Here is a 23,567-nt window from a genome sequence, read left to right on the forward strand (position 1 = left end):
GCAGAGACTGCTGTGCCCCTCCACCTGCAGAGATACCTGGGGAGCATGGTGGCTGGGGCTGTGACCAGGGGGTGGCCATAGAGGATGGAGTAGCCTTTGCCACCTAGGGTCCTGCACAGAGGAGCCTGAGGAGAAATACCTGGCCTCACTCCCCTCCCATCCTCTCATCTCCTGCTGACACCTTCACAGGCCAAACTTCCCCAAAGCCAGAGAGCAGGAGGCTGGTCCAGGTCTGTCAGACCAGCCCCTGGGGCACAGCCAGGGCAGCAAGGAGATCCCACTGGGACGGCGATGGGCTAATGTCCACACAGCCCCCAACTCCCTGTTACCCAGCCCTTCCATCAGGGCCACTGCTGGCCCACAAGGCTCAGAGCTCAAACCACAGCCTGGCCTTCCAACGCCTCTCCTGTAGCACAGACACTCAGGCACTGCGGCCACAGAGGACCTGGGAGGATCTCGGGACTGCATGTGGGAAGGAAGTCACCTCCATCACCTGTTTATCCCTGTGGACACCCAAAGCATGTGTCACCTGGTAGGAGGTGGGCATAGGGGCCAAGTCAATGCCATGGAACAACAGGGCTGGTATGTGGGGCTGGCACCACCTGCTGTCCCTCTCCTCCCACACTGTCCCTCTGGAAAGCCTTTACCAAGAAGGCACTGCCCCACCAACATGCGGCACTGTCTGCACAAAATTTTAATTAGGAAGGAATAAACAAGTCCTCAAGCACCTTCCTTCACATCCACTTCTAATTAATCACCAGGGCCAAAGGCTTTGGCGGTGCCAACAAACTTGGAATGAAGCCAGGTGGGCTTTCAGATGACAGCCGGCGAAAGGAACAGGGGTGAGAGGAGGAAGAGTATGGAATTTATGAAACCCGGACCTGTGCAGGGAGAAGTAGTCCAAGTCCCTGCTGCCCGTTCTCAGTGGTCACCTGTCTTCAGGTGGTGACAGGGGGTGATGAATGAGTACACTGAAGGGACAGGATCTGAGGAATGTCCCTTCCCTTACCCATCAGCATCAGTAGCCCCCAGCCAAGGTGGGACTCCACACCCTTCAAAGGCAGCAGCTCAGAGGCAGTGCCATGGCCCGGGTGACTGCCCCAGGGTGCATGGAGGGCACGTCCTGGGGTCCCAGCAGAAGGGGTTCACATGGAGAGCCTGTCTAGGAGTCTGAAGATAGGGGTGCACATGGAGGGCCTGTCCTGGGGTCCAGAGATGGGTGCGCATAGAGAGCCTGTCCTGGGGTCTGGAGGCAGAGGTGCACACAGAGAGTGCATCTGGGGTCCTGGCCCAGTGTGTGGAGTGTGTATTCTGAGGTCCCACCTGGGGTTATGGAGATTATACACCATGGATTTGCACTGGGTGGGTAGGAAAGATGTAGGGAGGCCCTTTTGCAGGCCACCCCTTCCTGATATCAGTGCCCTGAACCTCTGGGGAGAGATGCCCAGATGCGATGGCAGAAACACCTGGTCCCTGATCAGGTTCATGCTAGATACACACCCAGGTATTCACCAGGGTGCAAGAGCATCCCACAGCTCCCCACGGCTTCCTGGGGACCCCCTGGCTCTGGCCCCTGGGCAGTCAGGTGATCTTGGCCTGGCCAACCATCTACCTCCATCCCCAGTAACAGGCTCTGGAACAGACATGTGACCCACAGTAGCAGATCAGAACTGCCCTGGGACTTCGGCTGTGACTGCTGGGAATCGTCCTTGTCCCTGCCCTACACTGCACACCTGAAGGACACGTAGAGTGTGGACTCCATTGTACCCCCACAGGGAGAGTCGGCCTCAGGTGCAGCCAGACAAGAGGCATGGAGCCAGCCAGACATATCTGCTGACTTCACTGAGTCCCTGACCCCTGCACTTCCCAGAACGGAGCCTTTTCTACTTATAGGGGCTTTAATCTGGTTGGTGTCCCTGGGGTGGGGGAGGGAAAGGGGAGGAGGAGGAGGACACCCTGACTAATGTTGCTGCCCCTACCCCCAGGCCCAGGATTTGGTGGTTCTGCACTCCCTGCCCTAGGATCCTCCGCAGTACCATCTGTGGCACCCATTCCCAGGGCAGACAGGGACACTTCACGGAAAAGCATGACTTCGGGGAGACAGTCGTACACTGAGCTGACTTCCCAGGAAAGCGCAAGGACACTGTGGGACTCTCCTCCGACTTGGCCAAGAGGACCCAGCACCACTGAAGCTCCCCTGGGCGCTGCCCCCATGTCCCCGAGTCAGGAAAAAGTGGGGCCCCCCGCCCAGACCAAATAGGGGCACAGGTGCGGGCAGAGGGGCCCCATGGCACTGCCCCTCCTCCGGGAACTGCACCCGAAGTTTCTCAGAACTTCATCCCCGACCTGGAGTCCTCGTGCTTCCTGGGGAAATGAACCCCCTACTCCAGCCCCAGGGCTAGTGCTGCGACCCAGGCCTGGCCAATCAGAGCACTCTGCTCCTGTAGCAGCAGCCAGGAGCCGATGTTGGGCCATGTTCCAAGCTAGGCTGATCAGAAATGATGACAGGCACTGAGGGGGGCACTTGACGGGATGAGCACTGGGTGTTATGCTATATGTTGGCAAATCGAACTCCAATAAAAAAAATACACACACACACACACACACACACACACACACACACACAGAAAGACATGATGAAATTTAACCCCAGAGCTTTCATGGGAAATGTAACAGGAACAATAGCTAGAACCCCGTCCCCCGCCAAGGCGGGAGCACCACACCCCCAACTGAAGACGGAGCCTCTAGCTGGAAGCGGGAGCCCCACCCTGTGTGGCAGCCCCCCTTAAACACTGGGCAGGGCAGAGCAGCCAGCGGCAGGCCTGCCTGTGAGCTCATGGGGCCCTAAAGTCATGCTCTCTGTCCCCTGGGTCTTGGGAAGTCTGCAGGGTGGCCCCCAGGCGTGCATAACCATCTCTACTGCAGGCTGTGAGGAGTACCAGGAGGGAAAGACCCTGGGGGCACACACTGCCCCCCCACAGACTGTCTGCATGCACCTGCCCTCCCCACATGCCCTCTGGGGTCTGGGGGAGGGGGCACTGCAACAGGCTGTAGATGTGGTCATAGGGCCCACACGCCCAGCCCCTCCACACTCACCGGCAGGGACTTACCACAATGATGGACAAGGCAGGGGCCACAAAGGCCCAGACAGCCCCGGTGCTGATGGACAGCCAACAGCTGTGGGCAGAAGCAGAGCATTAGGTTCACCCACTGTTCCTCTGCCTGGGGTCCCTAGTCACCCAGAACGGTTGCTGGGACAGTATCTCTTTCCACCATGGGGTCAGTCTGAGCAGCCAGAGTAACACTGTCAACCCCAATAGGTCTCTGCATCCTATCCATGATGATCTCATGCCTCTCATTTTTGGGGTGCACGTTCCAGGTACCTCCCTGCCCCCATTCTCTCCAGCACCTCCAGGACCATGACACACAAAACGCCCGAGGCAAGGGCCAGCATCTGTTGGCGCCTGCTCTGAGAAAGTGGTTTCTCCAGGGAATACACAGGTGTCTGAGTGGCCCTCTGCAAGCTGGGCAGCCACCCAGGCTTCCGAAGACAGGTGACAGACCCAGAGTAGTGTGCTTCCCTCACTGTCCTGCAGACCTCTACCTGGAGGAGGATCCAATGGTCCCATCCTCTGGCAACCTCTGCAGGCAGGGAGAAGGCCCAAGGCATAGCCAGGCTGCTGGTCACTCTCTTTGGCCTCCTTACTGCCAAGGCCTGGGGTGGGAGCAGCCTCGCACACCCAGACCCGCCCCCAGAAGTACATGGGGTGCTCCCGCCACATAAGGCCACATCCCTGCACTTACTTCATACTGGTTCCATAGCTGCTCATGGCGGATGATACTGAAATGACACAGACCAGGAAAGGAAAACCTGTGCAGAGAGAGCAGGAGATCAGGGCAGCTTGCCTGGAACCCCTCACTCCCCAGGTCACTTGGTCCTTCATGGCTGCTGCATGTGCAGAGCCAGCAGGAAGTGTGGAGGTGCCGAGCAGCCAGCCTCCACGAGCTTTGGTCTAGACCAAGGCTAACTCACGGTCACACATGCACACTCACTCACATGCACACAGGAGCACAGAACTCCGAATCACATCCCCTACAAATCCAAGCCTGGTTCCACAAATGACCCACAGTGGCTGCAGAGAAAGCAGCACATCCTCGGGCCTCTGACCACAGGGAGTAGAGCACATCTCCCCAGCTCCCCAGCCATGAAGGGGGTAGGGGAAGGGCAGCGAAGGATCCATCTACCTGCAGGCTGGCTCCTCCAGGGTGCCGAGAGGAAGGGCTCCTGATAAGCAGGCTGCATCATGCTTGTTCCCAGGACAGAAGCGGGGGGTGCTAACCATGCATGAGTACCCCGAGCCTGTGCTGAGCCCACAGGCCCCAGAGGAAGGATGGGAATCCTGACTCTGCCTGGGTGCCTCATAGCAGCCACCCCCCGGATCTTTCTAAATAGTTCAAATGCATTACCATGAAGGTCCATAGTCTCCTCGTGGAAATGGACATAAGAGCATCGTGCTCCCCATGCTGTTGTGAGGACCCCTGTGCTACGACCACACGTGTGAATAACAAGGCTCCAACATGTCAGGTCAGGCCCTCTAATTATCTGCACTGTTGTTAACCAACTCAGTCCCTCCTCCACTGTCACTGTCACTGGAAACTCGAGTCCCAGCAGCCTCGAGTCCCAGCAGCCTCGAATCCCAGCAGCTGTGCAGGCACATGACATGCTTCTGCAGATGGTTCCGGGTCGGTCTGGCCCTGTCCCATTAGATGTAAGCTTCTTAGAGTTGAAGACGCGCTCCCTTTGGAATATGGTGGTGCTTCCCTGGCATGGGCCTCCTGATGCTGGGGAGGGCCGTGGGAGCTCCCAGCCAGCACAGAGCAGAAAGCCCAGGATGCAGAACATGAAACCTGACACGGGGCAGAGGCCTCCAGAGAAGGGCAGAGAGGCAGTCAGGAGACAAGGGGCTTGCCCTTCTACCAGGGCAGAGGCCCTGGTGCTATCTGCAACATGCTTCCAGGTACCTCTCTGGGCATGTGGGAAGCTCACACATGTCACCCTGAGGCTGTTGGGGCCTGCAGGCTCATTCTGGGCCATAGTTATGGAAGGAAGTGCCGTGTGTCTCTACAGGCTATTTCATTTCCAGTGTGGGGTCCTTCCATGAACTCTCCTCTTTCCCAGCAACCTGCAACCTCCACGCAGTGACCCCTCCACCACCACGGGACTGCCATGGCCACTGGGGACACAAAGTGGAAATGAGAAGTAAAGGCCTGTGGCTTTGCAGCAAGAGCTGGGTGCTGCTTATTACAGGAGCACTGCCTGGTGGCCCTGACCCGCGCACTTGGGCTCAGCACCGCCCAACTCCCCAGAGCTCCAGGGCCACTCAGGGAAAGGTGGGCTGCGTGAAGCATAATTTAGAAATTGTGTATGTGCACCAGATGAGTGTGTGCTCACCAAAGAAAGTGGTAACAGGAAAAGCAGTTACATTTCCCTCACTTCTGAGCTGGTTAGAGATGCACAACTGCTGTACGGATGTGCGGGCTCAAACATCCCTCACAATCTCCCCTCCTCTCCCATGGGGACACTTGGAGGACAGAGATTATAGTTCGTTCACCCTACCAGTCCAACCTACAGCCTGACATCTAACAAAACCTCAAGGTATATTCTTGATTTGACGCCTCTAACCCCCAACTCAGCGTCAAAACAGCCCTGAGGGTTTCAAGCCCAGGGCAGGCCCTGCAGGGAGAGGCCTCTGTGCCAGGCGCTCCCTGCAGCATGGTCTCCCTGTGCCCTGGGTCTGCCTTAGCTCCTTAGCTCCTTCTGCATTAGAACCTGCAGGCTGAGAGGACCTGACTGCCTGCAGATTGTTAGGCCCAGCACTAACTCCACCCTAGTCAGAAGGAGAGATGCAGTTCACAAGCCCTGAGGACATCAGCATGGGGAAGCAGATGTGCAGACCAGCTGCTAGGACCCTGGCCAGGCTCCCTCTACCCTATAGCAGCATCAGGGGCTGCTTCCTCACACACCCACAGTGACTACATTGGTATGAGAAACTATATAGTCTCAGACAGTGCTGTCAAATAGGATGGTAAACTCAGGGTTCCCAGATTGCCTCACTTTTCAAAAGATCTCTAAAATGCATATAAAATCTCAAATATTTTAAATATTGGTAAAAATAATTTGTTTTTTTCTCCAATACTGCAGACCAAATAGAGCCCAGAGTGGGCACAGGCTCTAGGGGTGCACAGACTGGGTGTGGGACATCTTGGCCACCACGGGCAGCTCCCTGCATGGCCCCAGCAGTGGGGAGATGGCCGCGGAAGCCATGAGGGTACAGAACATACCTCCACCGTACTGCCAATACACTACATCAAGCAGCTCAAACCACAAAATAAACATGTTTATCTGCTCCTGCCTGATGGCTGTGAAAATTAAACCCATTTGAAGAAAAGCAGGAATAAGCCTCAGGTCCCTGATGCTGGATGAACGTTTTCTAGCAAATGCAAGCATGGCAGGTGTCAGTTCCACAGCCCATTCCATACAGACTCTGGCAGGAAACGAACTCCTTGGGTCGGGGTAGGCAAAAAGGGAGTTCACTGAGTCAAGTAGGGAGCTGCAAGAGGCAAGCTGGTATCAGAGGCTGCCCGCCCCCCGCAGTGTCGCACTCTAATGCTGGGGTACTGTCCAAGAGAAAGGACCATGGTCCTTGCCCCAGCTCCACAGCAGTGCTTCAGGGACTCTCCCCAGGTATGGAGGAAACAGATTAGCTCAGAGAACCACAAAGCACTCTCCACAGGAACTGATCTTTTTTTGGAACAGAGCATGGAGAAGTTCAAGCCTAAGGGAATCGGATTTCCTGGAGGTGTGTCATATGAAGGTGAAATCATATCCAACCTACTACAACCTGCCCCTTCCCACCCCCCAACCTGCCCCTTCTCATCCCCAACTCCGCCCACCCACCCCCACCTGCTCCATCCCATACCCCCTACCCTCACCTGCCCCCTCCCATCAGCCACCTGCCCCATCCCATCCCATCCCTCCTACCACCACCTGCCCCCTCTCGTCCCTGCCCATCCCCGCCCACCCTCTTACCCCCTCCCACCCCCACCTACCCCATCCTATCCCATAGTAGTAGCGGTGCTTGCTGTTCTCTGAACCAAAGACCTTGATCACCATGCTGTAGAGATGTAGCCCTTCCACCAGCATCCACGCAAAGGCACTCAGGAAGAAGTAGTGCAGGAGCATGGCCATCACCCGGCAGGGCACCTGGGATCAAAGACACAGAGGGGACACCTCCCTTGGGGTGAGCGGTGGGTGAGCGGTGGGTGGGCTGTGTGGGGCATCTCTGGTCTCTGTCCTCCTGCCCCACCCCCAGGGGAGGGGAGGGGTCCCCGCGGTTCAGGGAGGGCACGTGACTCCCACACACTGATGGGCTCAGGAGAGCGTGGGCAATGAGGCCTGGCCAGTCAGCATAAAGGCCCCTGCCCTCTGCAGCCGGGTTGGCTGGGGCTGGGCACTGAGCACAGCAGCCCAATGGGTGGGCTCTGGGGGAATGGGCGGAGCCTGGGCTCTGTGGACACGTGGGGGCAGCAGCTGCCCCAGGTCCCTAAGCTGGACCTGCTCCCAGTCTGGCAGCTCTCTGGCCATGTCCATATGGGGCCGGGAAGGGGGTGGGATAGAGGGAGGAAAAATAATAAGTTTAAATATCACCTTCAAAAATTACAGTAAAGAGGGGAAAATAAAAAGAATTAAAGACAGAGTCGGGGAGGGTGTGATATCTGTTGGGCACCCCAAGCTCTGCAGTCACGGTGGTACCGACATCAGCTCATTCTAGGGAAGGCATCGTGTCCCCGGCATCTGGCTTCCCAGACAGGGCAGAACGTCCCCAATCCGCCCCAGGTGTGCACAGAGGAGGCAGGTGTCACAGGTGCAGTGCTCGTCCCCATGGCCCCTTCCAGGGGGCGTCGCTCACCCACCCACCGCTCCGGGACCGACCCGGGGGTCACCCCCAGTCCACCGCGGGCTCATCCCACAGGCCTGTCCCTCCAGCAGGACCTCGGAGCCCTCCCCCGGGGCTTCAGACAGGCGGGCCAGGGGTGACAGGAGCCCGGAGCCCGCAGACCTGCTTCCCTTCCGTGGCCTCGCCCCTCCCGGGGGGTGAGTGGGGGGCTTGCACAGGCAGCATTGGCGTCACTAGACGCCTGATCAAAATTCGCAATTCCAGGCCCCACCCAGAGCTACAAACCCAAACCTGTGTTCTAAGAAAATCCTGAGTGTTGACACCTCCAGAGAATGAGGCTGGTTCATGCCTGGTCCCCCTATGGCACCTGCGGGACTTTTCAGTGGCCCCTCTGGGCCCCTAAACCTGCGAGGGAGGACCCCGAAGCCCAGTAGGGTGGAGCTCTCCCTGGCAGCAGCCCTGGGACAGGCAGAGAGAACAGGAAGCTCTGCTGACCCTCACTAGTGTAGGATAAAGAGCTCACCCTGTGTCAACCAATCCTGCATGAATCTTAAGACCACTAACCTACACTGCTCTTCCCCAGAAGGGCCTCTCCTTCTCTCCTGGTGGGAGCAAGCAAGAGTCCACTTCTCCTTTCCACCAGCTGGGATTAACACCCACATCACCCCAAGCCTGGGTCATTTCACTTTTAGCTCTTAATCTTCAGGGGGTCTAAGACTTCCTAGGTCCCCAGCACAAAGGACAAGGGGAAGATAGGCCTGGGTCTTCACATTCCTCTTGCCGGCAGTGCCCGGCCTCACCCTCAGAAGCAGAGGTGGCTGGGGGTTTGTGGTCAGTGCACAATGAAGAGCAAGGGGTCAGACCTTTACCAGAGTCTTCTGTCACCAGCTCCCACATCTAGAAGCAGGACGCTAGGGCTGTACTGCCTCGGTGGGCCTCTCTTCAGGATGGGAGGGCTGGTCTGTGTCAGCTCTCTGCATCATGCCCTCATGCCACCAGTGCCATAGGGTGAGCTGACATACCAGCAGGAGCACCAGCATCTTTGCCACTGAGGCGATGGTGGGCAGAGAACTCCACTCAGGCAGGCTTGTTTTGTGCCTCTCCTGGATGAGCCACTGCCCAACTATCTGGGGAATGAGGTCTGAATTCTGAGTTGAAGAAACTAGCAGAAGGTGCCAGCCCTGGTGACATCAGACAGCGGAAGGAGAGGGGCTTACTCACCGTGCCAGGCTTGAAGCTGAAGCTGACCAGCAGGAGGATTTGGGCCACTAGGACCGCGAAGGAAAGGTTGGCGTGGATGTGGTAACGCTGGTTCCGGATGGTGCTGACAGAGCTGAGGGCAGAGAGGCAGGGGTGAGGCCCAGGCCCAGCGCCAGCTCGGCTACTGCTGCTCCCTACCACTCCCCCACCCCCCGCCTCCAGAGAGCCCACCCAGATGCTGTTACTCCCTGCTCTAACACCTCGATGGCTCCCTATTGCTCTTAGAAAGGATCTAGTGCCTTCCACAGGCGCTGGCTCAGCACAGCCTGCCACCTGCCTCCCCCTTCCAGCCTCTGCTCAGACTCAGCTTGCTCCTGCTCACACTGGCCCATCTGGCTCACAAGCACCCCAGTCCTCTCCAGTCTCTGGCCTTCCTGGGAGAGGACTTCCTGACAGGGAAGGAGCTCCACCTTGTCTCCCTCAGCACTGCTGGCCTGGAAGTGTGTGCTCCTGCTTCTAAACGCTTGCTCCTGCCCCACCCCCACCCCCGCCCATTCTGTGTCCTGTCCTCAGAGCTGCCAGCCTGGCTGTGGCAGACTTCCTGAGCAAAGCTGAGGGGCGGAGGAACCAAAGAACAAAAGTCTCAGCTCAATGCTGGTCCAGGCTCTTCCTGTCTGGCTCAGATGCCGCCACCCCTATCCTTAGTTCAGGGGAACCAAGGGCTCCTTACTGATCATGCTATAGCCCCTGACCCCGGGACCCTGTAGTCATAGCCAGGACAGGTGCCAGGTGTCCTCAGGGAACCAGAGCAGGTGAGGAGGGGATTCTGAGCTCCAGGAGGAACCCTTGGAGCATCACCACCCCACTGAGGAGGGAGGAGAGGAAATGCCCAAGCAACCTCAGAGGGAGGGGGCCCCATCCCAGGTAAGGCCAATGGTCCTAAGCAGCAGCCAGCATGTCCTCACAGTTGTTTTGCACAGGCGGACAGCGCTCAGTTGTTTTTCATCCCAGTTTGGAAAGGGCCACAGAGGACTCAGCTGCCACCCTCCCCCTGGGGGCTGCGCAGACTCCCTTGAGCTCTGACCACATGTGGCTTCAGCTGGGAGGGGCAGGGGGCCTCCTCAGAAAGGGCTTTCCTGCCTCTCCAGCTGATATCAGGGATCCCTCTCAGAGCTGCTGCTTTGATGCCTTGGGGAAGGGGGTCGTCAGTTCTGGCTCTCGCCAGCCCAAGGGCCAGAAAGCCAATGACCCTTCCAAGACTTTCCGGCTTAACTAAAGTGCATGTGGGCCAGTGTGTTCTCACAGCAACTTCTTGGCCATGTTGCAGGACCTGGACCCCCAACACCCCCAGGGTGCCCTCCAATGCCACAACCCCTCCTGCCTCTTTCTTCTCTCTTCTCCAGCACCCCATAACCCCTCCCTGCACCCCAAACCTCAAAATGGAAAGTAACTTTGGAACAGTTGTCTAGCTGTAATGCACCACGTGCAGGTTCTCAAAGGGGCAGTCACGCGCCGCCTCACCAGTACAAATGCCAACGGGAAATCAAAGTGGGGCAGGGTTGCACTGACGTCTACACGAGGGCACCAGACCGCCCTGGACACAGACACAGGAGAGAGCAGAGGATGACTCACGAGAGCATGGCGAAGGTGCCCAGCGTGAGCACCAGGCAGACCAGGGACACGGAGCAGCCGATGTAAGTGATGGACAAGAGCGCCATCTTGTGTTCATGCGTGAGCTGCGTGGAAGGCAGAGCAGAGGCGTCAGTGCTGGTCCAGGTCCTGGAGGTGGGAGGTGACCCGGCTCCTGCTGGAGAGGGTCCCAGAGCTGGTGCACAGCTGACTGTCAGGCAGCCGCTGTCCCGGTGTGTGTGTGTGGTGCTGGTCACCAAGTGCTGCCTTTCCCCCACCCCCAGATGCCCTGTTATCACCACCCACAGAGGTTGTGGTGTCAGCCCCTGGATTTACGCTGGAACACTCAACCCGAAGCGCCCCACCAATCACTCAGATTCCTCCACCCCTCCGGCTTCTTTCCTGCTAATGCATAACTCCTGCCCTCCCATCCCACCCCATCCCCACTCCCGCCGCCCAGCCCTGCCGCCTAGTCTAGCCTGCAGCATCCAGGGTGGATCAAGACTTTGGACCCATATGAGCCTGGTTTAAGACCTGGGGCGTGTATGGGGCGGTGGGGGGGGCGGGGGCTGACTCCTCCCTGAGGATCCCACGGATTTACACATCTAAAGTGCCAGAGATGAAGATGAGTCATCTGACAGTTTGTGTATAAGCTGGCTATCATCCCTGATGGCAGCTAGAACATAAAGGAACTTGGTAAATGAACTGGATACAAAGCCACAGAGGATGGTGACACAAGCCAGAGCTCACCTAGCAGCACAACCCCAAATGGTGGCTCCCTCGGCTCCAAGAGCCACAGCCTCAGATCAGACTCACTTGACCCTGGGCTCCAAAGCACTCCATGCTCCCTGAGTCACATGCCTAGGAGACCAGCTTCCCAATGCCCATCCCTGCAAAGGTGGCTGCTGTGCTTCCTGCTGCGGCCTACGGCTGTGTCTGCCCCAGAGATCCAGCCAAAGCCCCTTCTCATCGCCACTGTCTGCTCCTGCACCAGACCTCAAGGTCCCTCCAACCCTGGCCTGGACACCCTGAGGCTTTCACTGTGGCTAAAGCTGCCCTCTTCCCTGCTCATCAGGACATAATCAGGAACAAAAGGAGGCAACTCAGAGGATGTAAGAGAGTGGTCAGAGGACCGTGGGCCCAGGAGGCCCCAATGCCACAGACCAGGGACAGTGAGTCGTGCAGAGCAATTTGGCCTATGGATGGACAACTTAATGGGCTTTGCTTCTTCCAGATCTGAGTCACCACCAGTCAACTCACTCCCCAAGGGCTAGAAAACACTTTAGGGCCTCGATCGAATGCAGGTGGGGAAGGAGAAGCCTGAGCCCACAGCCCAGATGCAGGAGGGGGTGAGGGGGTTCACCCACACGAGTCCCCTAAACAGGAGGAATGCATGTGGGCCAGTGTGTTCTCACAGCAACTTCTTGGCCATGTTGCAGGACCTGGACCCCCAACACCCTCTCTGCACATGAGCAGGCCGCAGACATTCCAATTCATCAGATCCCCAGGAAGGCAAACAAATGTGTTCTCAGAGCCACCTTCCCAGGCTGCATGGACAGATTCTAGGTCCCGCAATGTGTTGTAAGCAGGTCCCTGTGGACTGCTCTGGAGTCTCTGGTGTTAGACACAGCAAGGGAGAGCCACGCTCTCTGTCCCCTCTAATGACGTCAGGGGGTACAAGCATAGTGTCTTCTGAGAAATCTTGCAGGTAAAACCCAAATATTCAGCTATGTTTACCCTGGCACTTGTCACACACTTTGAGAGAGGAAATGAGAAGCTACACAGCATCTCCAGACACAGTTCTGGAAGAAGTGCTCTTACAGAGGTTTTTGTTTTTGAGAAACTAGGAATAAAACCACACATGAAACATTACTATTAAACCAAGAATGTCATCTTTCTTTGCTGTGACAGATAATTGAAAAATCTTGTTGTCACCATCACAATGATCTCTATCACCTCAATGGGACCCACCAAATGGAAATGAATTTAAACAGCCACAGAAGTATGAGCACATGGAGGGTGACAATTGAACCTGCGTCTATGGGCCAGCCTGGCTGTATGACATCTTCACCCCTTCGCCTCTGGGACACTCTCTCCCCGGTATGGCCCTGAGCTGTTGTGCTCCATGGGAATCTCCACAGCGCCAGGCCCCGGCCCTCCCCACCCCACCGTCACCTAGATCTTTCTCCCAGAGGGATGGTGAGATCACTTTAACAAAACTCTGTGTCACAACCATGGCTTTGAGAACACCACTGCCCACAGGTGTCTGCTGAATGCTGGGGTGTGGGAGGGGGCCTGCAAGCCTCCTTCCCTGGTTCTCTCACTGATCCTCCACAAGAGACTGACCTGATCCACATCAGCCTGCCTGCCTGTCCTGTAGAGACAGCAGGACTCTCCTGCCACCACGCACAGACTTGTGGGGATGGCCCGGGGCAAACGTGGGCAGGTTCACCGTGCGCTGCAGCCTGCCGGCCGCTCATCGAAACAAACCCCTGCCTCTGTTCTGCTTGCCTGCTCTGCCTGGAGTTCTAGCCCTAGCCTTGGATCCACAGCCGCCCAAGCCCACTGCCAGAAGACTGGCTGGCTGAGACAGGAAGAACATCACAGCCCTGACTGGGCGCCTGCTACGCACGGCAGTGAGTCCTTACAGCAGCCCTGTTCGAGGAGGGGTGGCACCATGGTTCTCATGTGCTGAAGAGGAGACGGCACAGCTAGTAAGGATGGTGTTATGCCCCAGCCCATGCTTCCACCTGCAACCGGCATGCATTGAGCACCTACTGTGTGCCAAACATGGAGCTCACAGTGTAGTGGGGAAGCAGGCAAATGCACGGGTGAATAAACAGGTTGCTAGTTCCTGCTTGGATGAGGCCTTGATGGACACAAACAGGGACCAGGTCATTGGCGGCCTGCAGAGGACAGGGATTCAGGCACAGCTCTCACATGACCTCTGATCTGAGGGTTCTCTGGGTCGCTCCTCCATCTTGGAGCCCATGCATACCCGAGTGTCTTTGGTTTCTCTGTTAACCCAAGCCACATTCCCTCTCCCCTTCCTGGATTCCCAGAGCCCCTACTCTCATCCTTCCCAGTGCATCAGGGCCACCCTGGGCAGGACGTCACCCCAGCTCACTCACTTCACAGCCCCTGCCTCAGATGAGACCACATTCCTTCCCTCCATGTACATCTCTGCCTTGCACCTGGCCTTTCTGTCAGAGGATCCAGACAGGAAAGGTAGACCCTTCCAGTGACTCAGTGGATGGGCTCTACGTGGGACATGGGTCACAAGGGTGTGGGAGACCCTGGAAAGCCAAAGCAATGAGGTATCCCAGGAACAGGCATAGCCTCCACACCTGTGGGGCAGAAAGGTCAGGGGAGGAGGGGACAGGAGCAGAGCCTGGGGTGGGGCCAGGGAGAAAGCAGGGGCCACAGAAGGGGCCCAGCCAAGGCCAGGAGCAGCTGACAGCAGATGCATCACCCCAATGCCTGTCTCTTGTGGGCTGGACTTGCTGGGAAGCCAGTTGTCAAGGGAATCTAAGGCTGAGCAGAATGAAGGATGAGTGGGAGCCAAGCAGCCCCCTCACTGGGGTGCCCGTGGCCATGCACACATTAAACCCTTCACTGCTCCTGACCCATGTGGTTTCCTCTGCTCCCACAACCCACCCTGGTTCTTTCCCGACTTCTGGTCTCCCAGTGGTCTGAATCCAGGCTCTCATTAGCCTGCATCACTTCAGACCAGCTCTCTGATCCTGGCTGAACCATACAGCTTCCTCCAGCCCGTGGACAGCAGGGGCATGTGGCTCCATGGGCCTCCTGGGTTTGGTGACAGTCTCTGGGCTTCACCAGATGCAGCTCTGCTGGCAACACACAGCCAGCAGAGCATCCAGCTGCAGGGGCATGCCACATTCTATAGGGGTGACGTCCTGCCCAGAGTGGCCCTGATGGAATGTGGCATAGGTACGAGTCCACAGGTCTGAGGCCAGGCAGAAACGGGCTCCCCGGCTGGCTGAGGGGCACTGTTGGGAGCCAGACCTAGCATCCACAGACATGCATTGGAGGGATCTCCCACACACACACAGCCCTACCCCATGCACAAAGACATGGCTCCTCTGTCTTTAAAAAGACTTGTGACTTGCCTTTGTCAGGCTAGCTGCCTCATTAGAGGAGTGAGCTAATGAAGAGCACTCATTAGCACGTGGAACACTGAACCATGTCAAACACACCACCCCCCTTACCCAGATCATCCCACCCAGGCACACACACAGCTGGGAACACAGAAACCACTGCAGCCTTTCAAAGACAGGAAAATTTCAGACAGGGAAGTGTTAACAAAAGGGAGGGGAGTTGCCGTGGAGCTGAAGGGGCAATCCTGGCAGGAAGCCCAAGCCAAAGGCCCATAGTCACTGGGAGAAGCTGGACCAGGGGCTGGAGGAGACATGGCCACTGCCAGGAAAGCTGCCTGTGGCACACTGAGGGAAGGAGGGCACCTGGCCTCAGCCCCTCCCCTGATCTCCTGCCAGAGCCCCAGCTGATGGGGACCCAGCCCAGCAGAGGGAAGCTCTGGGGTATAGACCCCAGCAGGGGCAGGGTGTGGGCCTGAGAGCAAAGGCCCAGCCCCAACACAGCTAGGGCCTGGGGGATGAGGTCCCTAGCCCTAGTCCCTAGCCCTAGGCAGCCACACCCTGGGAGGCAGGGAGCCTGTGGCCCCATCCCTGAGACCAAAGGTGGGACTGGGGAGCTGTAGGCCCCCAAGATGCAGATGGAATCTGTGTGATCACCAGCTGTATACTCAGGGCAGAGGGTGGGCCATGGCAGGAGCTGCTTCAATGCTGCTGCAAAAAGCATGTACATTCTGTTGGGGGCGGCAAGTGCCTGGGGAGCCAGGGACCTAACCCAGCTGTAAGCATTTGTGCAAATCTAAAACTGCACACTGCTTGATGTGCCAGCCCACTGTAGTGATGCACTCGCAGAGCTGTCTCTTGTCTGCAGGGGCCCAGGGCTGTGACCACCGGATCTGCTGCCCAGGATGCAGGGAGCCATCAGCAGCAGGCAGCTGTGCAAGGGTTAACACGAATGAGGCAGGTCCGCCTGCTGACTGAGGAAGAACTACAGAGAAGACACAGAGATCCTGTTTAAAAAGTGAAGCTCTCCCCTGCACAGGGCCGGCCTGGCCTCTCCCTCTGCTCCCAGGGCCACAGCATCTTCCCCACAGATGTGTCTTATCTGTATGGACACAGAACCCTCCTCCCCAACACAGGCCTGGGAAGAGCCCTCAGGCTCCTGCAGGGCCCCACAGACCCAATCCTCCCCTTTCGGCTCCCATCACCATGATACAGAGTCCTGATGCTTCTGACAAAACCTGGTGAACCATGTGAAGCTCCCGCATCACAGCCCAGAGCTGCCACCCCAACCACAACCTGAGCTCTGGGCCTCAAGTCCCTCGCATCAAACTCTCCTGGATGGAGACTGGCCTGCCCCCCCCCGCAATCCTGAGGCCACTGTCCACATCCCCTCTGGAGGCCAGCTCCGACTCCCAACAGCAGCGAGCAGACACTTCTTCCAGAACAGTCTTCAGTAAATGAAGCCATGGCTGCTATTCCTCTAGAGTAGCAACCCGGTCTGGTGGGAGGAAAACTAAATCTGGCAAGAGGGGATCCTGACTCTAGAGGGGCACAGTCCGCAGGGCCACAGGGCCCATGGAAAAGCTGAGCTCCCAACAGCACCCAGCCAGGTGCTGCCCCAGAGTGTGTTCCTGTCCCACCTCCAGGGCCTATTTCCATACATCCTGGGTGCTGAGCACAGGGGTCTCCCTATGTGACAGGAGTGTTGAGGGGAGGGATGGGGCTGCAAGCAGTGGCCCAGAGCTTAGTCAACATGCTTGCCCCAGAGAGGCAGCAAGGTCATTGGGGGAGGGGGCACAGGGGATGGAGGGAGAGGGAGGGGAGGGGTAGGGGAGGAGTATGATAAGAGGGCAGGGTATAGGGGAAGGGAGGAGAGGGTAAGGGAGCAAGGAAGGGAGGGAGGCAGGAGCATCATTAACAGGCAGATGGGTCCTCCAAGAGCCTAGGACTCTACCATCCTTCAAAAGAATGAGTGCAAAGGGGTAGTGCAGCATGGGGGGACTCAGTCTTGACAGGCCTGCTGCACCACCACCCAGTCCTGCTCTTCTGGGATGTCACCAGGCGCCTCAGGCTGGCTCTTCAGCCACTAGGCCATCCCTGGGCACCCTCATGCTCTTTTGGAAGTCATTGTCACCTCAGTCAGGCTGGGTGCTTGGGGTTCAGTTCTTGGGGTTGGTTGCTCAGAGCTCAGTACTCAGGCTGGGTTTGACCCTCACTCAATGTCACAGATGGGGAAACCAAGGCTCAGAACAGGCACTTAGGGAAGGCCACAAGGTGTGTCAGCAGAGGGACCCTGAGCATCTGGCTGACCAGGGGGCAGAGTGGGCCCACTGCAGAGGCAACCAGCAATGGGGACGGGGCCACACACGGTAGGTGCTCGTCAGACTGCTTAAGTGACAGGCATACACGGAGACCTCCACGCAAGGACCCTGCTTACCTTGGTGAGCCAGGCATGTTTGTGTGCTGGCACGGCAGGCCTGGAACACACCCAGCAGGACCAGAGATGCAGCCCCAGCCACGCCTTGCAATTAGGTCCTTGCTGTATGGCCACTCTCGCCCTCCCTAGAGGCCAGAGTGGCTGAGTGGCTTTAGGCAGCTGCACCTGGCAGGATGGCTGCTGAATGCAGGTCCTATGGCCGTGGGCCCAGGGTGGACCAGGGGACTGAGGGATGGGGGTGCTGCAGAGACGAGACTTCCTCCACACATGCGCGCAAGCACCCTGCATCTCTGGCCTTGGGAGGCGTGCTGTGCCCCCGAGATGCCCTTCCTTCCCCATCCTGTGGCTAGATTTAGAAATGCCCAGAAAAGCCTGGAGTTTGCTTTGGGACACAGGCTCCTCTGAGTCACAGACCACAGACTCTGAGGCCGCTGGAGAGGCATTTTACATAAATTCATGAGGCCAGCTGGGAGCCTGCATACATTAGGTCTAAGGGGACTCTTATTCCAGGGAGAAATACTTGTATCTCCCGTTTCCTCCAAAAGCCCCACATAGTGGATATGTGATTTTCCCACCCTAGGAAAGGGCAAGAAAGGTTTTGCAGTCTTCCCTCTGTTCTGGAGCAGAACAACAGGGCCAAGGTGAGGAAGGATGGAGGCTGGACCCCAGTGGGGAGGATGGTAGGAGGCGCTGGGGACTGCCTATACTAGGGGCTTCAGCTGTTCGGTCAGGAAGCTCCATGTGGCCAGACCATTTACTTTAAGAAAATCAAATCCAAAATTTTAGATAATTTCTCTTTTGAGATCTTGGCAAATGAGCTAAAGGAATCATATCCATTGGCCAGCCTCTGGACCCAGGTCTGCTGTGTTGGCGACTGGCTTTCCCAGGTGTACCCATCCTGGCACAGTGCTCCTGCTGTTCCCCAGCCCCCCGCTCGTCCAGGACAGGTGTCCCTCCTGGACTGCTCCCAAGGAAGGGACCCTCTAGAGGAGCTAAGCAGGGGTGAGGGGGCCTGCGTGAGGCAAAGCAGGGGTGAGGTCATCTGTGGAAGCAGCGTACAGGGTGGGCCTCTGGCTTCTGCCAGCTGAGGGGCTGTGCCCACCATGACCTGGCCTTGGGTGGCACCTTTGCCACTGGCTGCAGCCTTGGTGGGACTGCCCACTATTATACAGACAACCAGACTATGCCCCTGGAATGTGAACCTTGGGTGGGGGTCCTAGAAGCAGGGGGAACTGGTTCGTCTCTACAGCTTCCATAATGTCAGCCCCTCACTCCCTCTCAGTCCTCATGGTCCCAGTTTTCCTTCCTAGGAATGCCATCTCTAAGTCGGCCATGGCGGCCTCGGTGACTCCAAACAGGGCCAGGTGATCCGAGACCCACCCCTTCCTGGGTCTGGCTGGCCAGCCCACTGTAGCATCCACCACTGTGGAACCCTCCGTCCCAGTGCCCCTGCTGGCCAGTCCTTAGAGATGACAATTCCAGCCCCTGCCTCCCTGCCCTGGTCCCAGGAGAACAGGTCTGTTTGCCCAAGCCATCGCTATTCACACAGCCGGATGTGGCATCCTGGTATCCCTAAGTTCCTCTCCTGCAGGACTGACCCATTTGTTCATGCCTGGCTCACAATACACACCTTCATGCAGCCTCTGCCGAGTGCCAGCTCCAAACTACTGGGCGTTGAGGAGGGAAAGCCCTCAACACCCCCCACATCTGAGACTGGAACTTATAAACTGCCTTGTCAAGCTGTTAATTTTATTATTCACTCTCATTACCTAATTCCACACAGATGTGTGCACAACAGCCAGGGCTTCAGTCCAGGGCCTCCCGACCCTGCTAACAGCCCAGACATCACCTTTGTACCTTTCTCCTGATCACACACCACAACATGACTTCACCTAGGGGACCTCAAATGACTTTATAGAGATAAGATATTTGGGGACACCTGGGTGGCACAGTGGGTTGAGCATCTGACTCTTGATTTCAGGTCATGATCTCAGGGTTGTGAGATGAAGCCCCACATTGGGCCGGAGCTCAGGGTGGAGTCTGCTTGAGATTCTCTCCCTCTGCCCCTTCCCACCCCCACTTCAAATAAATAAATAAAATCTTAAAAAAAAAAAAAAGATGTCTGTATGCTACTCTGCATCCTGCCCTTTTCACATGATAATGCCTTGGAAATCCCTCCAGATCAGCTGGCATCATTACAATTCACTCGAAAAACTGCACATAAGCTCTTGATGGGATCTTTCTCCTCTTAATGAAGAGGTGAGGAAACTCGTTGTCCTCCTGGCATAGAGGTATCAGAACCTACCCACTCCTTAGCATTAGGTTCGTTAACACTTCGTTATTCTATATGTTCACTACACATAAGGTGGTAAATATTTTACTTTCAGCCTCTACATGTTATCTTGCTTTCTGATTCTTTAAATTCTACGATGCAGATACTCATGGTGTGCTGAAAAGCCTCACTCTATTCTAAACTCTGTTCTGGTTATCTGCTTTCTTGGACTTATGTCCACACCATGTTGTTTTGTCCACAGGAGCTTCATAAGGATCCCCTTGTGCCATACAAAGTCTCTCCTACTCTTCTCCTTAATTTTCTCAACTACTCTTGGAACATACTATTCCAAAATTAATCTGAAGATAATTTTATCCAATAGGAGAAAACTAATTTCTTGGGATTCTTATCGGATTTGGGTTCAATTTTTAAAGATGCAGAAAGTGAGTTTCAGAGGGGGCCCAACTGGCACAACTGGTCATGATCATGGCCCCAGATCTATAGGTGTCAATGCAAGGGCTCACTCCCTGCCCTCCTCCTAGAAATGCTCCCTCTGACACACCTGTATGCCCCTCACACAGGGCTCAGAGCCACCTTTCCAATGTGCAGTGTGTTCCCTTATGCTCCCACACCTCTGCCTCATTCTTGCCGCATCTGCTGCTGATCATGAGATAGGGAGCCCTGGCTCTGGGCTGCTCTTCCGGTCACCTGCTGACAGGAACTAAGCTGGCTTGCCGTCCTCGGCAAGTTCCGGCAGCTCGGTGGTACATGGGCCAGTACACACCACTCTAGGATGACTTCCCGGCAGGGGGCTCTGGGGCACAGGGCTGGACACTTACATAGCTGGTGTGACCAGTGCTGCAGGTCAAGGGGGCCCCATGAACCAGCTGCTGGGGGGACCTTGAGGGGTCAGTACTCGGTGGGAGGGGGTCCAGGCCTGTTTCCTGCTCACCGTGTCTGGAGAACAAAGCATGGTGTTGTCCATCTCAAGGTCTTGGTTGGCGGAGCCCATCGCTGCTGATGAACAAGCAGGGGGCCCACATTGTACTCCCTCCCATAGAGAAGAGCAAGCAGAGCAAGGCCTGGAACATCCTCCTGGGTCCCAGCCCAGCCCCCCAAGCTCCACGCCGGGGAGTTCCATGGGAGACCTGCTGGGGCACGGTCCAGGGCAGACATGCAGATGGGAGGCGAGGTGCGACTGTGAGCTCCAAGGAGAGACCCTGGATGAAGATGTCCCTTCCCCAGAGGCACCCAGGAAGACCGGGAAAAGCCATTCCTCTGTTCTCACTAAATGAACTGCGTCACAGATTCGACACCTACTTGTAACCGCCTTAATTTTTTAATGTTCTTGAGAATGTTCATTTTTAGCATGGATAATTTTGAATCATTTTCAAATCAACCTTTCCTAGCAATGAGCAGATATGATTTGCTTCCACAAAGACACCCACAGACTGTCCAAATCTGGTGTCACCTACATTGAGTGGTGACAGATTTGTATCATAAATGCTGTGTCAAGTTTTTCTTTTTAAGCTCACTGGACTGAGCTGCTTCCTTTCCTCCCTGTCCCACCAACATCCCAAACCCAACTTCCTGCCACACCCACCACCCAGCCGCTCCTTCCACATCATACAGGCTCACAACTTGGACCAAGTTCTCTGCGTACCAAGGACCCAGAGGACCATCTGGACGCCCAGCAGCAGCCCTAGCTTTAGGATCTGGAGAGCACAGCCGAAGCTGGGGCTCTGCCCCTGGTGACCTCTGGCAAGTCTCCAAGGCCCTCACCTGTACCAGAAGGTGGCCCTCACTCTTATGGCTACATCCAAGACAAGAGCAGGCTCCAGGGAAGGTGCCCACATGGGGCCTGTCTTGCCCACACCAGTGCTCATAGGCGGTCTGCTCCCCCACTTCCATGACGTCCTCTCTGCCCCCAACATTTCAGTCTGGGGCTCCCACTTTGAGCCCCTGGCCCCCGCCACTGTGTGCATGAGCCTCGGCACCTGCTGCTTCCCCCTAGGCCCATGCGGCTGTGCGCTCCTCCCTGAGGTTCCTCATCTGCACCAGCTTCTCAGGGAGCCCTGCAGGCTACCCCTCTTTAAAACAACACCGTCACCAATGGCCCTTCCTCGCCCTGCCCCATATAGCTTCCACATGCACTCTTTGCCTCAGGACAGAGCATGCTTTCAAGTGCAAGGGCATTTGCAACCCCACCCTAGGTACCATGATGATTCTGCTGCTACGCTCCTAAAGCCCAGAGGGAAGGTGTCACCTCAATCCAATCCTTCATTGTTGGATGAATCAATGACCTCAGTCCATCCCCCTCTCTGGGCCTCAGGGTCTCCACTTGCCACAGTGCCTGTGGATTGCCCCCTCCCCCCTGGCACATATGTAGGTGGCAGCCTGGTGCCTTTCCCACTGGAAGGGCTAAAGCAGGTTGCTGACCCCCATGTGGCACCCAGAGGGACATGCTGGAGGCATGTGGGCTGAGGCTCGGGCAAGACAGGCAGAGATGAAGGCACGAGCCTCATGGCAGTGGTGCCCCCATCTCCCTGGTGACAATGTGCAGAGCAGGAGAAGAAGGAATGAGGAGAGACCCGGAACAGGTAGAATTTCGGAGGGCAGCCCATGCAGTCCAGGTAACTGAGGTCCTCTTTCCACTTTGCAGCACTGGTACCTTCTACTCCACCCCTATCCTCTGGTACCTTCTACTCCACCCCTATCCTGTGGGACCTCACTGTCCCTGCACTGCTGGCACTGGCCCACCACCCTGACCTCCCTGCATCTAATCATGCAAAGCCAGAGCACATGCCCCAACTCGGGCAGTACAAGGTAGAGGAGCTGGGGAACACAAGAGAAAGGGGGTGACAGAGGGCCTGGGAGGCAGGATCCAGGAGGAAAGGATGCCTGTCACCTGAGGGACAGCTGCTGCCCATATATCACTCCCACTGGGACCACCTGGGGGCCACAATTATCTGAACATAGATTTACCACGCCGGCCACCAGGAAACAGATGGGCTTGCACCCTCAAGCTGGAGACAGCACCAAGTGTCCAAAGCTCTGAATGCTCTTGCTTGAAAGACACCTGACCTACAGGTGCCCAGTTCCGTCTCATGTGTGGCCAGGACTGCCCTCAGCGACTCGAAGTGACGGGCACTGAGACGTCTGCACACCCCCACCCCCCAAAGCTTCATCACAGCAGAGTGAAGGGGACCACTCGGCTCTGACACGTGGACAGTGCTGGTGTGTCTAAAGGGGGGACTGTGAGGGGCACATGGCACTACCCCCACCCTGACCTGTCCTCCTAGGGAGGTTTGGAACTCCCCTCTCAAGTCTCTATAAGCAATTCACAATCAGGACACAAAGTCGATGGTACGTGTTGCAAATGAAGGGGCCTTCCTGTGCTCACTGCCTCCACCCAGGACACTCCAAGCCCAGTCCTGTCTCCTGCATCTACACTTGCCATTCCTCAGCCTGGAATGTTCCCCTCTGCTCCTCCCCCCGCCACACCATCAAAATGCCTCTCGTTTGGCACATGCACCTTCCACAGCCAATCTTCAATCGTCCCTCACTTGCTGCTGCTGGAAATCACTTGCTGCTGTTTGCTTATCTATTACCTGTCTTTCCCACTGGAATATAAATCCTCAAAAACAAGACCTCATTGTTTTTCTTATTTACAACTGAACCCCCAGAGTAGGTGCTGATAAGTATTGCTGAATGGCTGTGGATGAGGAGTCAATGCTTAGGTAACACCCCTGAGGCTGCTAGGAGTCCTGCCACACCAGACAAGACTCAGTCCTGCAAGGATCAGGTGCTCTCACCAGTTCCCTGGACCACAGAACCCAGGGAAGGGGGTAGGTTAGGAAATAGACAGACCCCATGGGGTTAACATGCCAAAGGAAGGGATAGGGGTGGAGCAGGTCTTGACAGTAGAGGGGGCCCCTCCAGGCCCCGGTTCATTT

General features: G+C 56.6%; 1 protein-coding gene across 3 annotated transcripts in view; it reads right to left on the bottom strand.

Annotated features, from left to right (window-relative positions):
• Positions 1-23,567, bottom strand: part of ADGRD1 (adhesion G protein-coupled receptor D1) — a 122,594-nt gene that overhangs the window by 13,928 nt on the left and 85,099 nt on the right. For all 3 annotated transcript variants that reach the window (XM_072802102.1, XM_072802100.1, XM_072802101.1), the window contains 5 exons: positions 10,791-10,894; positions 9,180-9,291; positions 7,111-7,264; positions 3,805-3,871; positions 3,111-3,177 (listed from right to left, as the gene is read on the bottom strand). In XM_072802102.1, coding sequence (XP_072658203.1) covers positions 3,111-3,177; positions 3,805-3,871; positions 7,111-7,264; positions 9,180-9,291; positions 10,791-10,894 — 504 coding nt within the window. The remainder of the gene's footprint in view (positions 1-3,110; positions 3,178-3,804; positions 3,872-7,110; positions 7,265-9,179; positions 9,292-10,790; positions 10,895-23,567) is intronic.

The sequence above is a fragment of the Canis lupus genome, chromosome 27 (assembly GCF_048164855.1).
Source record: "Canis lupus baileyi chromosome 27, mCanLup2.hap1, whole genome shotgun sequence".
NCBI classification, from domain to species: Eukaryota; Metazoa; Chordata; class Mammalia; order Carnivora; family Canidae; genus Canis; species Canis lupus.